The sequence below is a fragment of the Anolis carolinensis genome, chromosome 2 (assembly GCF_035594765.1).
Source record: "Anolis carolinensis isolate JA03-04 chromosome 2, rAnoCar3.1.pri, whole genome shotgun sequence".
In the NCBI taxonomy this organism is placed as follows: domain Eukaryota; kingdom Metazoa; phylum Chordata; class Lepidosauria; order Squamata; family Dactyloidae; genus Anolis; species Anolis carolinensis.
Window position 1 is genome coordinate 305,604,950 of NC_085842.1, and position 13,070 is coordinate 305,618,019.

At 40.7% G+C, this 13,070-nt stretch overlaps 1 protein-coding gene across 4 annotated transcripts in view; it reads left to right on the forward strand.

The window, feature by feature from the left end:
* The window catches only part of pdzd2 (PDZ domain containing 2), a 315,666-nt gene that overhangs the window by 246,314 nt on the left and 56,282 nt on the right, over window positions 1–13,070 (forward strand). For all 4 annotated transcript variants that reach the window (XM_008118592.3, XM_008118591.3, XM_008118594.3 and 1 more), the window contains 3 exons: window positions 2,156–2,298; window positions 5,703–5,835; window positions 9,849–10,022. In XM_008118592.3, the coding sequence (XP_008116799.2) occupies window positions 2,156–2,298; window positions 5,703–5,835; window positions 9,849–10,022 (450 nt within the window). The remainder of the gene's footprint in view (window positions 1–2,155; window positions 2,299–5,702; window positions 5,836–9,848; window positions 10,023–13,070) is intronic.

Below are 13,070 nucleotides of genomic sequence, written 5' to 3' on the forward strand. Positions count from 1 at the left end.
CAACTTAGAGGAAGGGCCAGATTCCACTCATGCAAGGTCTAGATGGCCATACTTTGATGGCGATGCTCGATCCTGGGATTTTGGGCATCAACCAGAAGATTAGACTAGGTGGCTTCTAGTTTGGTGAAACATTCACAAACAGAGATAGGCAGAAGACCTTCAGGCTACAGGATTTAAAGTTTGGGAGGCTGAATTGGGAAAGAAGAAAATGCCATCCAGAAATGTTTGGGGAAGAGGCTCAAGCCAGTTGGCTGAAATGAAGGTGAAACTTCATTCCATGTGTGTAAAATCTTCTGTGGGAGGAGAAACTAAAGTAAATGGAGCTCCTTGTGTGTCGGGATGTGGCAATCATGGTCTACCAGTATAAAGCTGGCATGCAGCTGTGAGGCACCAAAGTATGAGCCTTAATTGCTATATAACCTGGAACGATACACAATAAACTTGCAGTTAGCTGGAACTCAAGCAACTGAAACTCACAAGCAACTGGTAAAAATTAGAAGAAATACTTTAAATAAAAATTAAAATAACATCAATTTTTATAATACAGTAAAACTGTGTTACATTAAGCTAAGTTTGTCTTTACTTACTTTTAATTGCTCAGTTTCAATAATACCAAATCAATACAGAGCTTATGGTATGGTATAGTATATCTAGTATGGGGTATAGTATTAGGCTTATTTTAATAGTAACTCTCAAGCAACAAAAAACTACAGTTATCTAGCACCTACCAATCCCCATGTGTGTTAGTTAACTGAGAGTCTACTGTATTTCAAGCAGAAGTTGATTTTTGTGTATAGTTCACTCAGAGCCTGCATAAGTTGGTCTTTTTTTGACTGGCAAGACAACTCTTGGCCGTCATAACTAGGGTGTTCTGGGATTATCTTTTTTGAGCTCTATTTCTTCTTGTCTTTAACATGGGCCAAATATTAATTCTAAAATATGGCCATGGACCTGTGAGCTACATCACATACTCACTGCAAGAGTATTGGAAGGCAAGCGTTTAGGTTGACTATACAGCCAAGTTTGCGGCTTTCATGGCTCCATGCAATAGTGTGGCAAACTCCCACTGCCAGCAGCAGGACTCCTTTCACAAGTGAACCACTCTTGTCTAAATCTGTCTTGCATAAATCCCTTGAAATGATTTGCTTTATGGATACCTTTCTGTCAAGTACTTGTTCTTTTTTTGTAGAGCCCACTGTTGACATGGCCTTATAGGTGTTGTCAATGATGAAAGTTGAAGAAGTTCTGGTGGTCAGTCCAGAAAATAACCTTTTTTCTGCTTCGAGTCCCTGGAGTGATGTGGCTGCTCAGAGAAGTCAGTTCTGGACTTTAGGTTTGATCCTTCCATTAGGTCAGGGATGTCAAGCTCATTTTCACTGAGGCCCACATCAGCCTGATGGTTGCCTTCAAAGGGCCATTTGTAATTGTAAGACTATCAATTTACCTATATTGCCCTGACATTGAAAGCCTTGCAGTCTACATAAAATGATGTAGCGGGCCAGATTTGGCCTGAAGGTCTTGAACTTGACACGTATGCATTGGGCAAATTGAGATGGTTGCCTCAAGCAGAAGATATTGGGTCTGTAGCAGCAAGATGCTAGAAAGAGGGAATTGTGTGCCGCACAACTTGTCATTATATCATCCTGGCATAACATTTTTTGCAATGTGAATAGTGTAGAGATGCAATGCTTGTTACTCTCTCAAAATCATATTTTTATTCAGCCCTACAGCTGAAAAGTTTCTCTGAACAGATTATGTAGCAGTTAGCAAAAAAAGAAAGACAGTGTTGGTTTTACATTTATAATCTAAAAAAGACACAGCAAAAAAAAAAGAGATTGGGAGAGAAAGGAAATAATACAACTCAGACATAAGTTCTTAATATTGTGAAATTCCTAATGTTGCATTACAGTACAGACATTGTGTTTGCACTGAAATATTTAAGGCATAGGCATGTGCTCGAGAGTTAGCACATGTCATTAAACCTTTCTGTTTGAAAGATAACTATTCTTTGCTTCCCTTAAATGGTATAAGGACACTTGCCCTTCTCCTTCAAACCACAGCCTTGTGTGTATGTTGGGACAGAATGGGAAAAGGGACATGAAGAGCTGTTTTCCTAAATAAAAATGCAAGAATTTTCTGAAAATTTCTCTTTCAGAGAGAAGGCTGCCGGATATGGAAGATGGCCATGATGAAGGGAGCAGATGGGTTGGGGATCCAGATCACCGGAGGCCGAGGTTCAAAACGCTCTCCTCATGCCATCATTATTGCGCGGGTGGAAGAAGGTGGATCTGCTCACAGGTACTGTTTGCTGTGTTGTCTTATGTCTTTGAATTTCCCACCCAGAATGTCTCAATTGGTTGGTAACCCTTGGGACATATTCCAAGACTCAATAGCCAGCAAAAGGCAGGTATAAGATCTCTCCCTGCCCCCCACCATCACTTGCATTTTTCCTCTGCTTTTCAGCCAAAATTGTCTTCCAAATTAGTTCAGAATTAAAATGTTGACATGGTCCAAAAGTGATACAGAAAAACAGGCCAGCCCTATCATTAGGTAGAGTATGGTAGCTGCCTTAAGTACTTGAGTATCATGAAACGGTGTCCAACAGTCTATATATATAAAAGAGTGATGGCATCAAGGCAGCGGACAAAACAACAAAACTACAGGCCCCCCAACCTCGAAATTTGACAACACAACCCATCATTCACGGCTCTAGGTTGATACAACAAAAAAGAAAAGAAAAATAAAGTCCTAATTATAGGGAGAGGAATAATAGTTTTTATCCAATTGCTGCCAGTTTGAAGGCTAAGCTCCGCTCACTTGGTCTCCTAGCAACCTCCTCAGCCCAGGGGACAAGCACAGTTAGGCCTCACTTAGGCCTCTTCCACAGATTATCAGATTTTAACTCGTTTATATGGCAGTGTAGACTCAAGGCCCTTCCACACAGCTATATAACCCATTTAGAATCTTATCTGCTTTGAACTGGATTATCTTGACTCCACACTGCCATATAAACCAGTGTGCATACTTCAGTGTGCATACTAAACATAAAGACAACAGACATTCAATACCACCACTACCTCAACAATTTCTCACCAACACCACCAAACAACGCCACAACAACGCATGGCCGGGCACAGCTAGTTACTTAATATATTGTTAACGTTTTCTTTTGTTCCTTTATTTTTAACTGCAAGGGAAGGGAAGAGCTTGTGGGATTTCTGCTTCAGGCATCTCCACTTCCCTGGGGAGAAATTATTCCTTTAAGCTACCCTTTGTTATGTATGTGTGTGTATGCTTACGTACCTTCAGGTTGATGACTCCATACATTTCATAGGGTTTTCATTATGGCAAGGAATACTCAGGGCTGATTTGCCAGTTCCTTTCTCTGAAATATAGCCTACAGCATTACCAACGCTTTATTCCAACCATTGTACTTACCTAGCATATTGTGGGATTCCCTTCCCGCAAAGAGAAATTAGGTCAGGCGCTCACCACATAAGCCTTGGCACGGACTATTCCATTGCCGCCTGGAAAAGAAGCCAAAGGAAGCTGGCCAATGGACATCCCATTCAGTCTTGCGAAGATGGATAAGATGCTAAGCACTATTAGGAGAATGAGGCCATGCAGAATTAAGTACTCCACAGCAAGTGAGTTAACTACTTCATGGAAAATTTAATATTAAAGCCGACCTACTTACCAGCAATATCGTTAGTGCTCTGAGACGCTCCAGAGAAGGTGTTAACTAAATGCGGAGTGACTTGATTATTCATTATTAACAAAACGCAGACGGTACCGCCTGCATTCAACTGGAAATCCCCTGCTTGGAAAGGGGGCGGATGGGGATGATTTCCAGACAAAGCACTGGCATTTATTCATAATTCTTGGTGGAGGCAGAGATCCAATTATTGGAACAATATGGTATGTATAACTACACTGTGTTACTGTCTTTGAATGCTAGCATCATGTGCAGACTGGTGCAGGAGTTTAAACAGATGCATGTTAGTGTGGTGGTGAACATATTCTGGGTTTTAGCCTGAACTTCAAAGGAATAAGTGAAATGTATCACAGTCATTAGACAAATTTGTAGTAACTGCAATACTACTGTATTTCATCTAAGACGCCATTGATTCTAAGACACACACAAATTCCAGAACCAGCAATAGAAAAAGAGCTTTATTTATTTCCTATATAAAAGGCACCCGCAATTCTAAGTAGCACTGTGTTTTTCAAGGTGTTATATGGTGAAAATTGCATCTTACTATATTTATATATACATTTATTCATTCTTTCTGCCATAATTGCTGTTAAAATGTTAGCATCTTGATTTATTATCGAAATGGGTCTATATGACCCTTGTTAAGTTTCAAGATTAGTATAATCAGAGATTGTTTCCAAGATGGTGGGATCTTATCCCCTTTTATTATCTTATTATGTAATTATTTTAATGTGTTAATAAAGTTTTAATTTTCAAAATATTCTCGTCTCTGTCCGTCCATTATGGTGACCTTCCCAGGTTTTAAATTATCTATAATTTCTCCAATCTCCTTTTCTGAAATTAATTGTTCCATAACTAGTTTATCTGCTTCCTGGATCTTTATTTTCTAATATTTCTCAATATATTCTTCTATTTACTTTTGGAGTTTTCTTTTGTTGAGTATAATTTTGGTAAAATCTTTGAAAAACTAATATTTTGTCTTCCATCGTTGTGTGACCCATGGATAATTAGAGGGTCATTCCGTAAAGAGTGAAGAACACCAATGCTGCCTTGGGCACAGCCACCCCTGGCAATCATCACCATTTCCCTCGTCTGGCATTCAAATATTATTTATTTATTTATTTATTTATTTACAGCGTTTATATTCCACCCTTCTCACCCCGAAGGGGACTCAGGGTGGATCACATTACACATATAGGCAAACATTCAATGCCTTTTAACATAGAACAAAGACAAACAAACATAGGCTCTGAGGGGCCTCGAACTCATGACCTCCTGGTCAGAGTGATTCATTGCAGTTAATTGCAGCTGGCTTGCTCTCCCGCCTGCGCCACAGCCTGGGCCAGAAGCACCACCAGAGTGGACAGAGTTAAAGGAGATGTTTCTTTTAGATTTTCCTGGGATGAAGTAATGTTGTTTAAATAACTGCTAACATACAATACACACACTGATCTTGGGGATAGTTGACTCAGATTTTTTGACTAAAATTTAAAGACTGATAGATAAATATAGAGGGTACAATACATTGCACCACATAATACAATGTAATCATGCAAAGTTGATGAAAACCACTCCATGGAAAAGAATAGCAATACAATAAAATATTATCTTGGAACTGTCCAGTGTGATGAACACTAGCCCCTAGAACAGTGGTTCTCAACCTGCGGGTCGCCAGGTGTTTTAACCTACAACTCTGAGAAATCCCAGCCAGTTTACCACCTGTTAGGATTTTTGGGAGTTGAAGGCCAAAACTTCTAGGGACCCACAGGTTGAGAACCACTGCCCTAGAAGATCAGTGCCATGGACTGCTTCCTTTAAAGTTCAGACTAAAACTCAGAATGGATTTACTGCCTTCACGGATGCGGTAATTGCTAACTTCCAGTAGGACATTTCCAAGCAGCATACAATGCTTTCTCTTAAGCCTTCGAAAAGTGAGTGCCATTTCTTCTTTTAAGAAACCATGAAACTCTGCTTTTTATTCTCTTAGGGATGGAAGGCTGAAAGTAGGAGATGAGCTCCTAATGATCAATGGCCAGTCCTTGGTTGGTCTCTCCCATCAAGATGCTGTTGCCCTTCTTCGCTCAGCTGAGGGCCTCACCTACCTGGTAGTTGCAAGCAGGGTAGGTAATTTGCCATGTATGGTTTTGTATGTGGAAGTGTCTGAAGAAGATTTATTTATACAAGATATGATAATGATTTCCTGTCGGATGACTTTTATAAAATGTTGGAGCAAATGCTGTACCGGTTAAAGAAAGTTCTTTTTTGTTCATTGAATAACTATCTGCATAAATGTACTGCTGCGAGTTTGGATGATGGCCATTAGCTTAGTTGGCTTTACAAAATTAATTGAGAAGAGGCCTCACAATGGATACTATCCAAGCTATTGAAGTGAAGACTTCTGATGGCCAGGGCTTTGAAACTCATTTGCTGCATTCTGTGATCAATTGTTATAAGGGCCAAGAATGTGCATTGAAGCTAAGTCTAACACATGTGAGGCTGCAAGCTTCTTTTTCACCCTTTCCTGCAATTCATGAAATTGTATCTTTATGTAATAGGTACTAGGGAAACAGGGAATGGCATTATCTGCCTCATGAAACAGCTTTATACAGGCACACCACAGTGGATAAAGGCCCTGACAATGATATTCCTTTTTGCCAAGATTTTTTATGCCTGCCCAGCCTCCCTTTTCCTTTTCTTTCTATCAGCTGGAGGTTTTTTTTAAGGAAGAAGGTCAAACACAGGTGTTTAGTAACAACATATCTGCAGAAAATAATGCAGTAAAGCTTAAGCTGGAAAATAATGATATTAAACTGTAACCATTCTACCTGTACTTATGCGTGCCTGCCTACAGCAAGCAGTGTAAACAGTTTCTACTTGTTGAATCCTTTTCTGGACATATGTGAACTGCAAAATAGAGAAAAGGGGGCAGCAGGTATTTCTCAGTCACCAGATACTCCTCATTTGTTACAAAAGCTTAGATCTCTCGGTTTGGCCACAAAAATGGAAAATCATAAGAAAAGCAGAGGCTGGTGAAAGAAAGAGTCTTCCGGGGATGCATTTTGGAAGAAGTCTTCCATTTGTGTCTAGAAGGTTCTAAGGTTTTGAAACTTGTTCAGGGCTTACCTAACCCGGTTGTTTCATTTCATTTCTCTCTATTCAGTCCATGTTATTTCTGGCATCAACTTTTCTGCTATAGAAGTAATGCGCAGGGACACATCTACTTTGTTATTTGAGGTATACCTGTATTGAGTGAAGCTATTTGTCCATTTATCAAGAGGAGGAAACCCCTTTTTCAATGAAATTAGCTTTTTGGATTACAGTGTTTCCAAGCTATGCCTTTGATCCGTGAGAACCGTACATTGAAGGCACAGCCAATGGGGTGAAATGAATGCCAAAAAATTAAATTGAGTCACAGCCAAAATTGAGTACCGATTGCAATATCGTATATACGTTCTCCTGCTCTGTTCTACTCCATCCTAAGTTTTATCTCATTCTCTCTCTGTGACTCATTTTGATGACTAAGTGTATCTCTTCAGTTAGTTTTTCCAAATCTTTCATTTTGAGATCTTTTCAACAGACGGCACCTGACATTGAAGCTGACACCATATGCATATAATACATTCAAGTTTGATCATTCTAGAAAACCTAAGCAAGACTAAAGGGACTTTAGTGGGACGTTAGGGTATTCAAGGATGGACAGTGAGTTTCCTCAGGGATGTATGTGTCTTTCATCCATTTTAGCAGTATTTGAGCTCTACCAGACTCCTGCTATTGGAAAAGAAATTATGAGAAAAAAAATGCTGGTCCTAAAATCTTCAGGGAGCTGCAGTCCTCCTATTAAGTCAAGCTGTGAAGGGAAAATAACAGATACAAGTGTATGGTTTTAATAAACTAGAACTTTTGGTCTCTTCTGGTTTTACAACTAATGGTTCTTCAGGAGTTGGGGAGAGAACTGGCTGACAGATCTAAGTTGGAGTAGACAACTGTATGAGAAACCTGTAGACTTGCAATTGTTGGATGCTTCTCTCCCCTCAACATGACTGCCCAAGGGCCAGGGATTTCCCATCCATGAAGCAGGTGGCAATAATGTGAATCAATATAGCAGAACCTATTTAATGAGTCTGTGTTGGACAGTACTGTGTAGGGCAATGCTGTAGCTTTCATTTTGTTTTGTTTTTCTCATGGACTTGTACAACTAGGTTTCAATATTTGTTTTTTTTACATCCATGATGTCCAGATTTTACATCCCAATCCTTTGAACAAACAACCTCACCCACCAAGTTATCTGATAACATTCAAATTCGTTGTGAAATTGAGACATCCTGAAATATACAAGTCTCAAGATGTACGTGCTTACAGTGACTTTTGCAATGTTTCAGTTGGAGTTATTAATTATCAGCCAGGTTTGGCAGTAACTCTACTAGGGATTTTTTTCTCTCTCTCTCTCTCTCTCTCGTCTCACCTTGTCAGGAGAACAATTTGGAATAGATGTAGATATATTTGCATTTTGGTTAGAGAGTGAGGCTGCATTCCAGAAGTCAGATGTTGGCCCACACTTTCTTGAAATTCTTGAAATGAGGGACGCCAGGCTGAACAGCAATATGTGTGAAAAGAATCTCAGAGTCCTCATTGAAAACAAGTTAAACATGAGCCAACAATGTGATGCAGCAGCTAAAAAAGCCAATGGAATTCTGGCCTGCATTAATAGGAGAATAGTGTCTAGATCCAGGGAAGTCATGCTACCCCTCTATTCTGCCTTGGTCAGACCAGACCTGGAATACTGTGTCCAATTGGAGTACCGAAATTGAAGGGAGATGTTGACAAGCTGGAAAGTGTCCAGAGGAGGGCACTCTATGATTCTAAGTGAGAGTAAGTCATAGGGAGGAGGAAGATAGCTTGTTTTCTGCTGCCCTGGAGACTAGGATGCGGAACAATAGCTTCAAACTATAGGAAAGGAGATTCCATCTGAACATTACGAAGAACTTCCTCACTGTGAGAGCTGTTCAGCAGTGGAACTCTCTGCCCCAGAGTGTGGTGGAGGCTCCTTCTTTGGAGGCTTTTAAGCAGAGACTGGATGGCCATCTGTCGGGAGTGCTTTGAATACAATTTCCTCCTTTTTGGCAGGGGGCTGGATTGGATGGCCCATGAGGTCTTATCCAACTTTTATGATTCTATTATTCTTTTTCCTGTCACGTCACTTCTGAGGTCTGTCCAACTGACTTGAATAGGGGAAACCCTGCCATGATCTGCTTCAGGTGAATGGAAAGCTGTGTTTGCAAGAGTTGAGAAGGGCTGCTTCCCTTGTGCAAGTGCAGCATATTCAGCCTTATAATTTGATAAGTCAACGTTTGACTGATTTTGCAAACTGAATTTAGTTAGAAAGTCAGTGTTGTCACTGAGAAAGTTCTGCCTGTGGTGTTTCACCAAGGCATGTTGCTGCTGTGTGAATCAGACTTGTGAGCACTTTTTGTTCTCTTTCATTTTTTAAATGTAAATCACCCTATTCTATTATTTGTTTTCCTACCTCTCTATATATTTGAATCACACATTATTTTGTAATGGTCCAATGTACAATTATGTCTTTTAAAAAACCTTTGCTCTCTATTTTTTTTTTTAAAAAAGCATAAGACCAAAGTTATAATAAAGACTATGAATAGCCATGAAAGGCTATGAATAGCCAATGGCTGAAGATGTAATCCCTGCTAATAAAGAGTGTGTGACATTTTTTAAATATAGAGAATCAGGAAAGCAGCCAAGTTGGAGGAGACCATTAGATGGTTATTGAGTTTTAAAATATCTATTTTGATTATAACTGTTTAAAAGGGCATCATGATCCTGAAAATAGCGATGCTCTTGTGCAGCATGATCATGTGGACTGTGGACTGATTCACTCCCATGTTGGCTCCAAAGGATCAGCTGTTCGACACAGCCTCAAAGACAGAACAGACATATTGATGTTCTTTGTATGCTATTGCCTCCAGCACTATGAACAAATGCCATCCCTCCTGGTATCTGCTGGCCCTAACTTATAATGTGACTCTAATAAAAGCGTACAGCACAGCATTGTTCTTCAGATTTACTGAACTCAGATAGCCAAGTAAATAATGTGTTTTTCCTACTCTCCTCCTTACAGGAAGGGGCAGAAGAGGATTTCCTTAATTATCCATCGACAAGTTTGCCAGACCTAATAAGCACCTGCTCTGCTCAAGATGCAACTCCATGGACTGACAATAAAGAGAACGAAGAGCCGGAGAAGGAAGAAGAGGATGCCAAAGGAGAGGTTGTGGTGCCAGAAGTATTGGAACCTGTAAGTTTGACCTTGGATGGACATCTAAGCCTATGTACAAACCATGCCAGTTTTATGGATGTTCAGTCAGAAGTTCAGCCATTCCGTTTCAGCCTCATTCTTCAGGGTTTTTTTTTAAACTTACACACAATTGCACAGATTTTTTATTACATTTTATCATTGTGTACCCGTTTTGGATACCACTTTCCAATATACATATGCACATTTATCTCTCTATATGTGTGTGTTTAATTCCAAGTACTGCAGTAGAAGATCTAGGCAAGCATGTAGTCCAAAAGATAATGGTGTTCTGATTTGCATATTAGTTCTGAGAGCAGGAATCAGGTTGTATTGCTTAAAAAGAGATGAACTGAACAATATTCTCCTCCATGTGTTGTCGAAGGCTTTCATGGCTGGGATCACAGGGTTGTTGTATGTCTTTTGGGCTGTGTGACCATGTTCCAGAAGTATTTTCTCCTGACGTTTCGTCCACATCTATGGCAGGCATCCTCAGAGGTTGTCTGCCATAGATGTGGGCGAAACGTCTGGAGAGAATACTTCTGGAACATGGTCACACAGCCCGAAAGACATACAACAACCCAATATTCTCCTCCATGCCTCTTTTGGATATATTATTTTGAACAAAGACTGCTACGACTACTTTGGTAATGTTGCCAGATGCTGTAGATCAGGCATGGGCAAACATTGTCCCTCCAAGGTGTTATGGACTTCAACTCCCACAATTCCTAACAGCCTACCGACTGTTAGAAATTGCGGGAGCTGAAGTCCAAAACACCTGGACGGCCAAAGTTTGTCCATACCTGCTATAGATTGTCTTCCACAGTATCTATCTACCTAACGCGTTTTCCCAAAAATAAGACAGTGTCTTATATTAATTTTTGCTCCCAGAGATGTGCTAGGTCTTATTTTCAGGGGATGTCTTATTTTTCCGTGTAGAAGAATTCACATATATTGTTGAACAAAAAAATGAACATTTATTATATACTGTACAGTAGCTGTCATCACAAACCAACATAACCAGACAAACTGTGAATCCTATCAAGAATTTCTTGTTACTACCATTATTTCCATGTACAACTGGTATGTACATATACCAGTCCTGCATGCAGTGGTGTTCTGTTTGGTGGGCGCCAAGTATGCTTCCAAACAAAAACTTTGCTAGGTCTTACTTTCCGGGAGGCATTATATTTAGCAATTCAGCAAAACCTCAACTAGGTCTTATTTTCAGGGGATGTCTTATTTTTGGGGAAACAGGGTATCTATCTATGTATCTATCTATCTATCTATCTATCTATCTATCTATCTATCTATCTATCTATCTATCTATCTATCTATCTTTTTATCTATCTGTCCAGCTTTGGATAGCATAGGGAATGGTTAATACCCCTCTGATGTTTGCTTTGCTGTCTGTGCCCTGTTCAGAAGATTTCCCATCACTTTCTATGTGTTAATTGGATTTTGAAAAAATTGGCTTGGTACAGAAACAAGGATTGGTGATAAAGCTTCAGCAGATACACCTTTTCCCCATGATAACTTTTTCAGAAATGAATTTCTCTTCCTAGGGGTAGATTTCGCTCACTTCCTCTTGTTTCACCTCCTTTCTTAACTGTGAATGATTTGGAAGCCAGATGTTTCTAACTCGGGAACTTAAGCATGAACCTGCATTAAGCATGAACCTGCTATAAATGGAGCTAAAACCATAGCCTCAGGCTCCCAACAGAGGGCATCTCAGTTGCTTTTTCCCTTCATTTTCTCAGTTAGGAGAAACAGAGCATGCTCAGGAGACCCTTTCCAATAGAAAAGAGTCCATTGCTAGGCCTGTTAGCATGGACTTAAGGGCTGCATTCAAGGCCCATATTTAAATATTAGGAATTTATGTAAATAATATGAAGCCCCTGGTGGTGCAGCAGATTAAACTGCGGAGCTGCTGAATTTGCTGACCGAAAGGTTGGCGGTTCAAATCCAGGGAGTGGGGTGAGCTCCCGCTTTTAGCTCCAGCTTCTGCCAACCTAGCAGATCAATAGGTACGGCTCCGGTGGGAAGGTAACGGCGCTCCATGCAGTCATGCTAGCCACATGACCTTGGAGATGGTTATGGACAACGCCAGCTCTTCAGCCTAGAAATGGAGACAAGCACCACTGGACTTGGCTAGACTTAATGTCAAGAGTATAGGTAAAAGTTTTCCCCTGACGTTAAGTCCAGTCGTGACCAACTCTGGAGGTTGGTGCTCATCTCCATTTCTAGGCCGAAGAGCCGCCGTTGTCCGTAGACACCTCGGTCATGGAGCGCCGTTACCTTCCCGCTGGAGCGGTACCTATTGATCTACTCACATTTGCATATTTTTGAACTGCTAGGTTGGCAGGAGCTGGGGCTAACAGCGGGTGCTCATTCCGCTCCCGGGATTTGAACTTGGGACCTTTTGGTCCGCAAGTTCAGCAGCTCAGCGCTTTAACACACTGTGCCATAAATAATGCTTTTTTTGGGGGGGTGGGGGGGGGGTTGAGGAAAACAACAGATTCACTCCTATTAGAAATTTAAACTAAATACAGAGGCAATTTCATTTTAAAGCTCTTTGAAAGGGAGGAATGATCCTTCAAATAACCTGGACCTAAGCCACACACAAGTTTGTATGCCAAAACCAACTCTTTGAATTGTGCCTGGAAAGGGAAAGGCAGGCTTGTTGCAACAACGAAGCTGTGCGGCTTGCAACTAACCCCAGTTACCAACCTGGGTCAACTGCTAAATCTGAGCATTTTCAAAGGCAGCCCCGTTTTGGGCGCATAGCGATCATTCAAAGGCAATGTAACCAAGGAAGGTATTACCATGCCCAGACCTGATCTCTCTAGGAATGGGCAGAGATAGCGTGCTATCTAAAACTTTGCAAATGCACTCCTGATCACGGCTGATACCAGGGCTGAATCAAGAAGTTCCCCACACTGCAAAACTGTGTTTTCAGAGGGAGCATTATCCCACCTAACACCAGCTGAATTACTATTCCCAGGCCTGTCTTTCGACTGACCAGGAGCCCCCCTCCCCGTCTTATCTAGA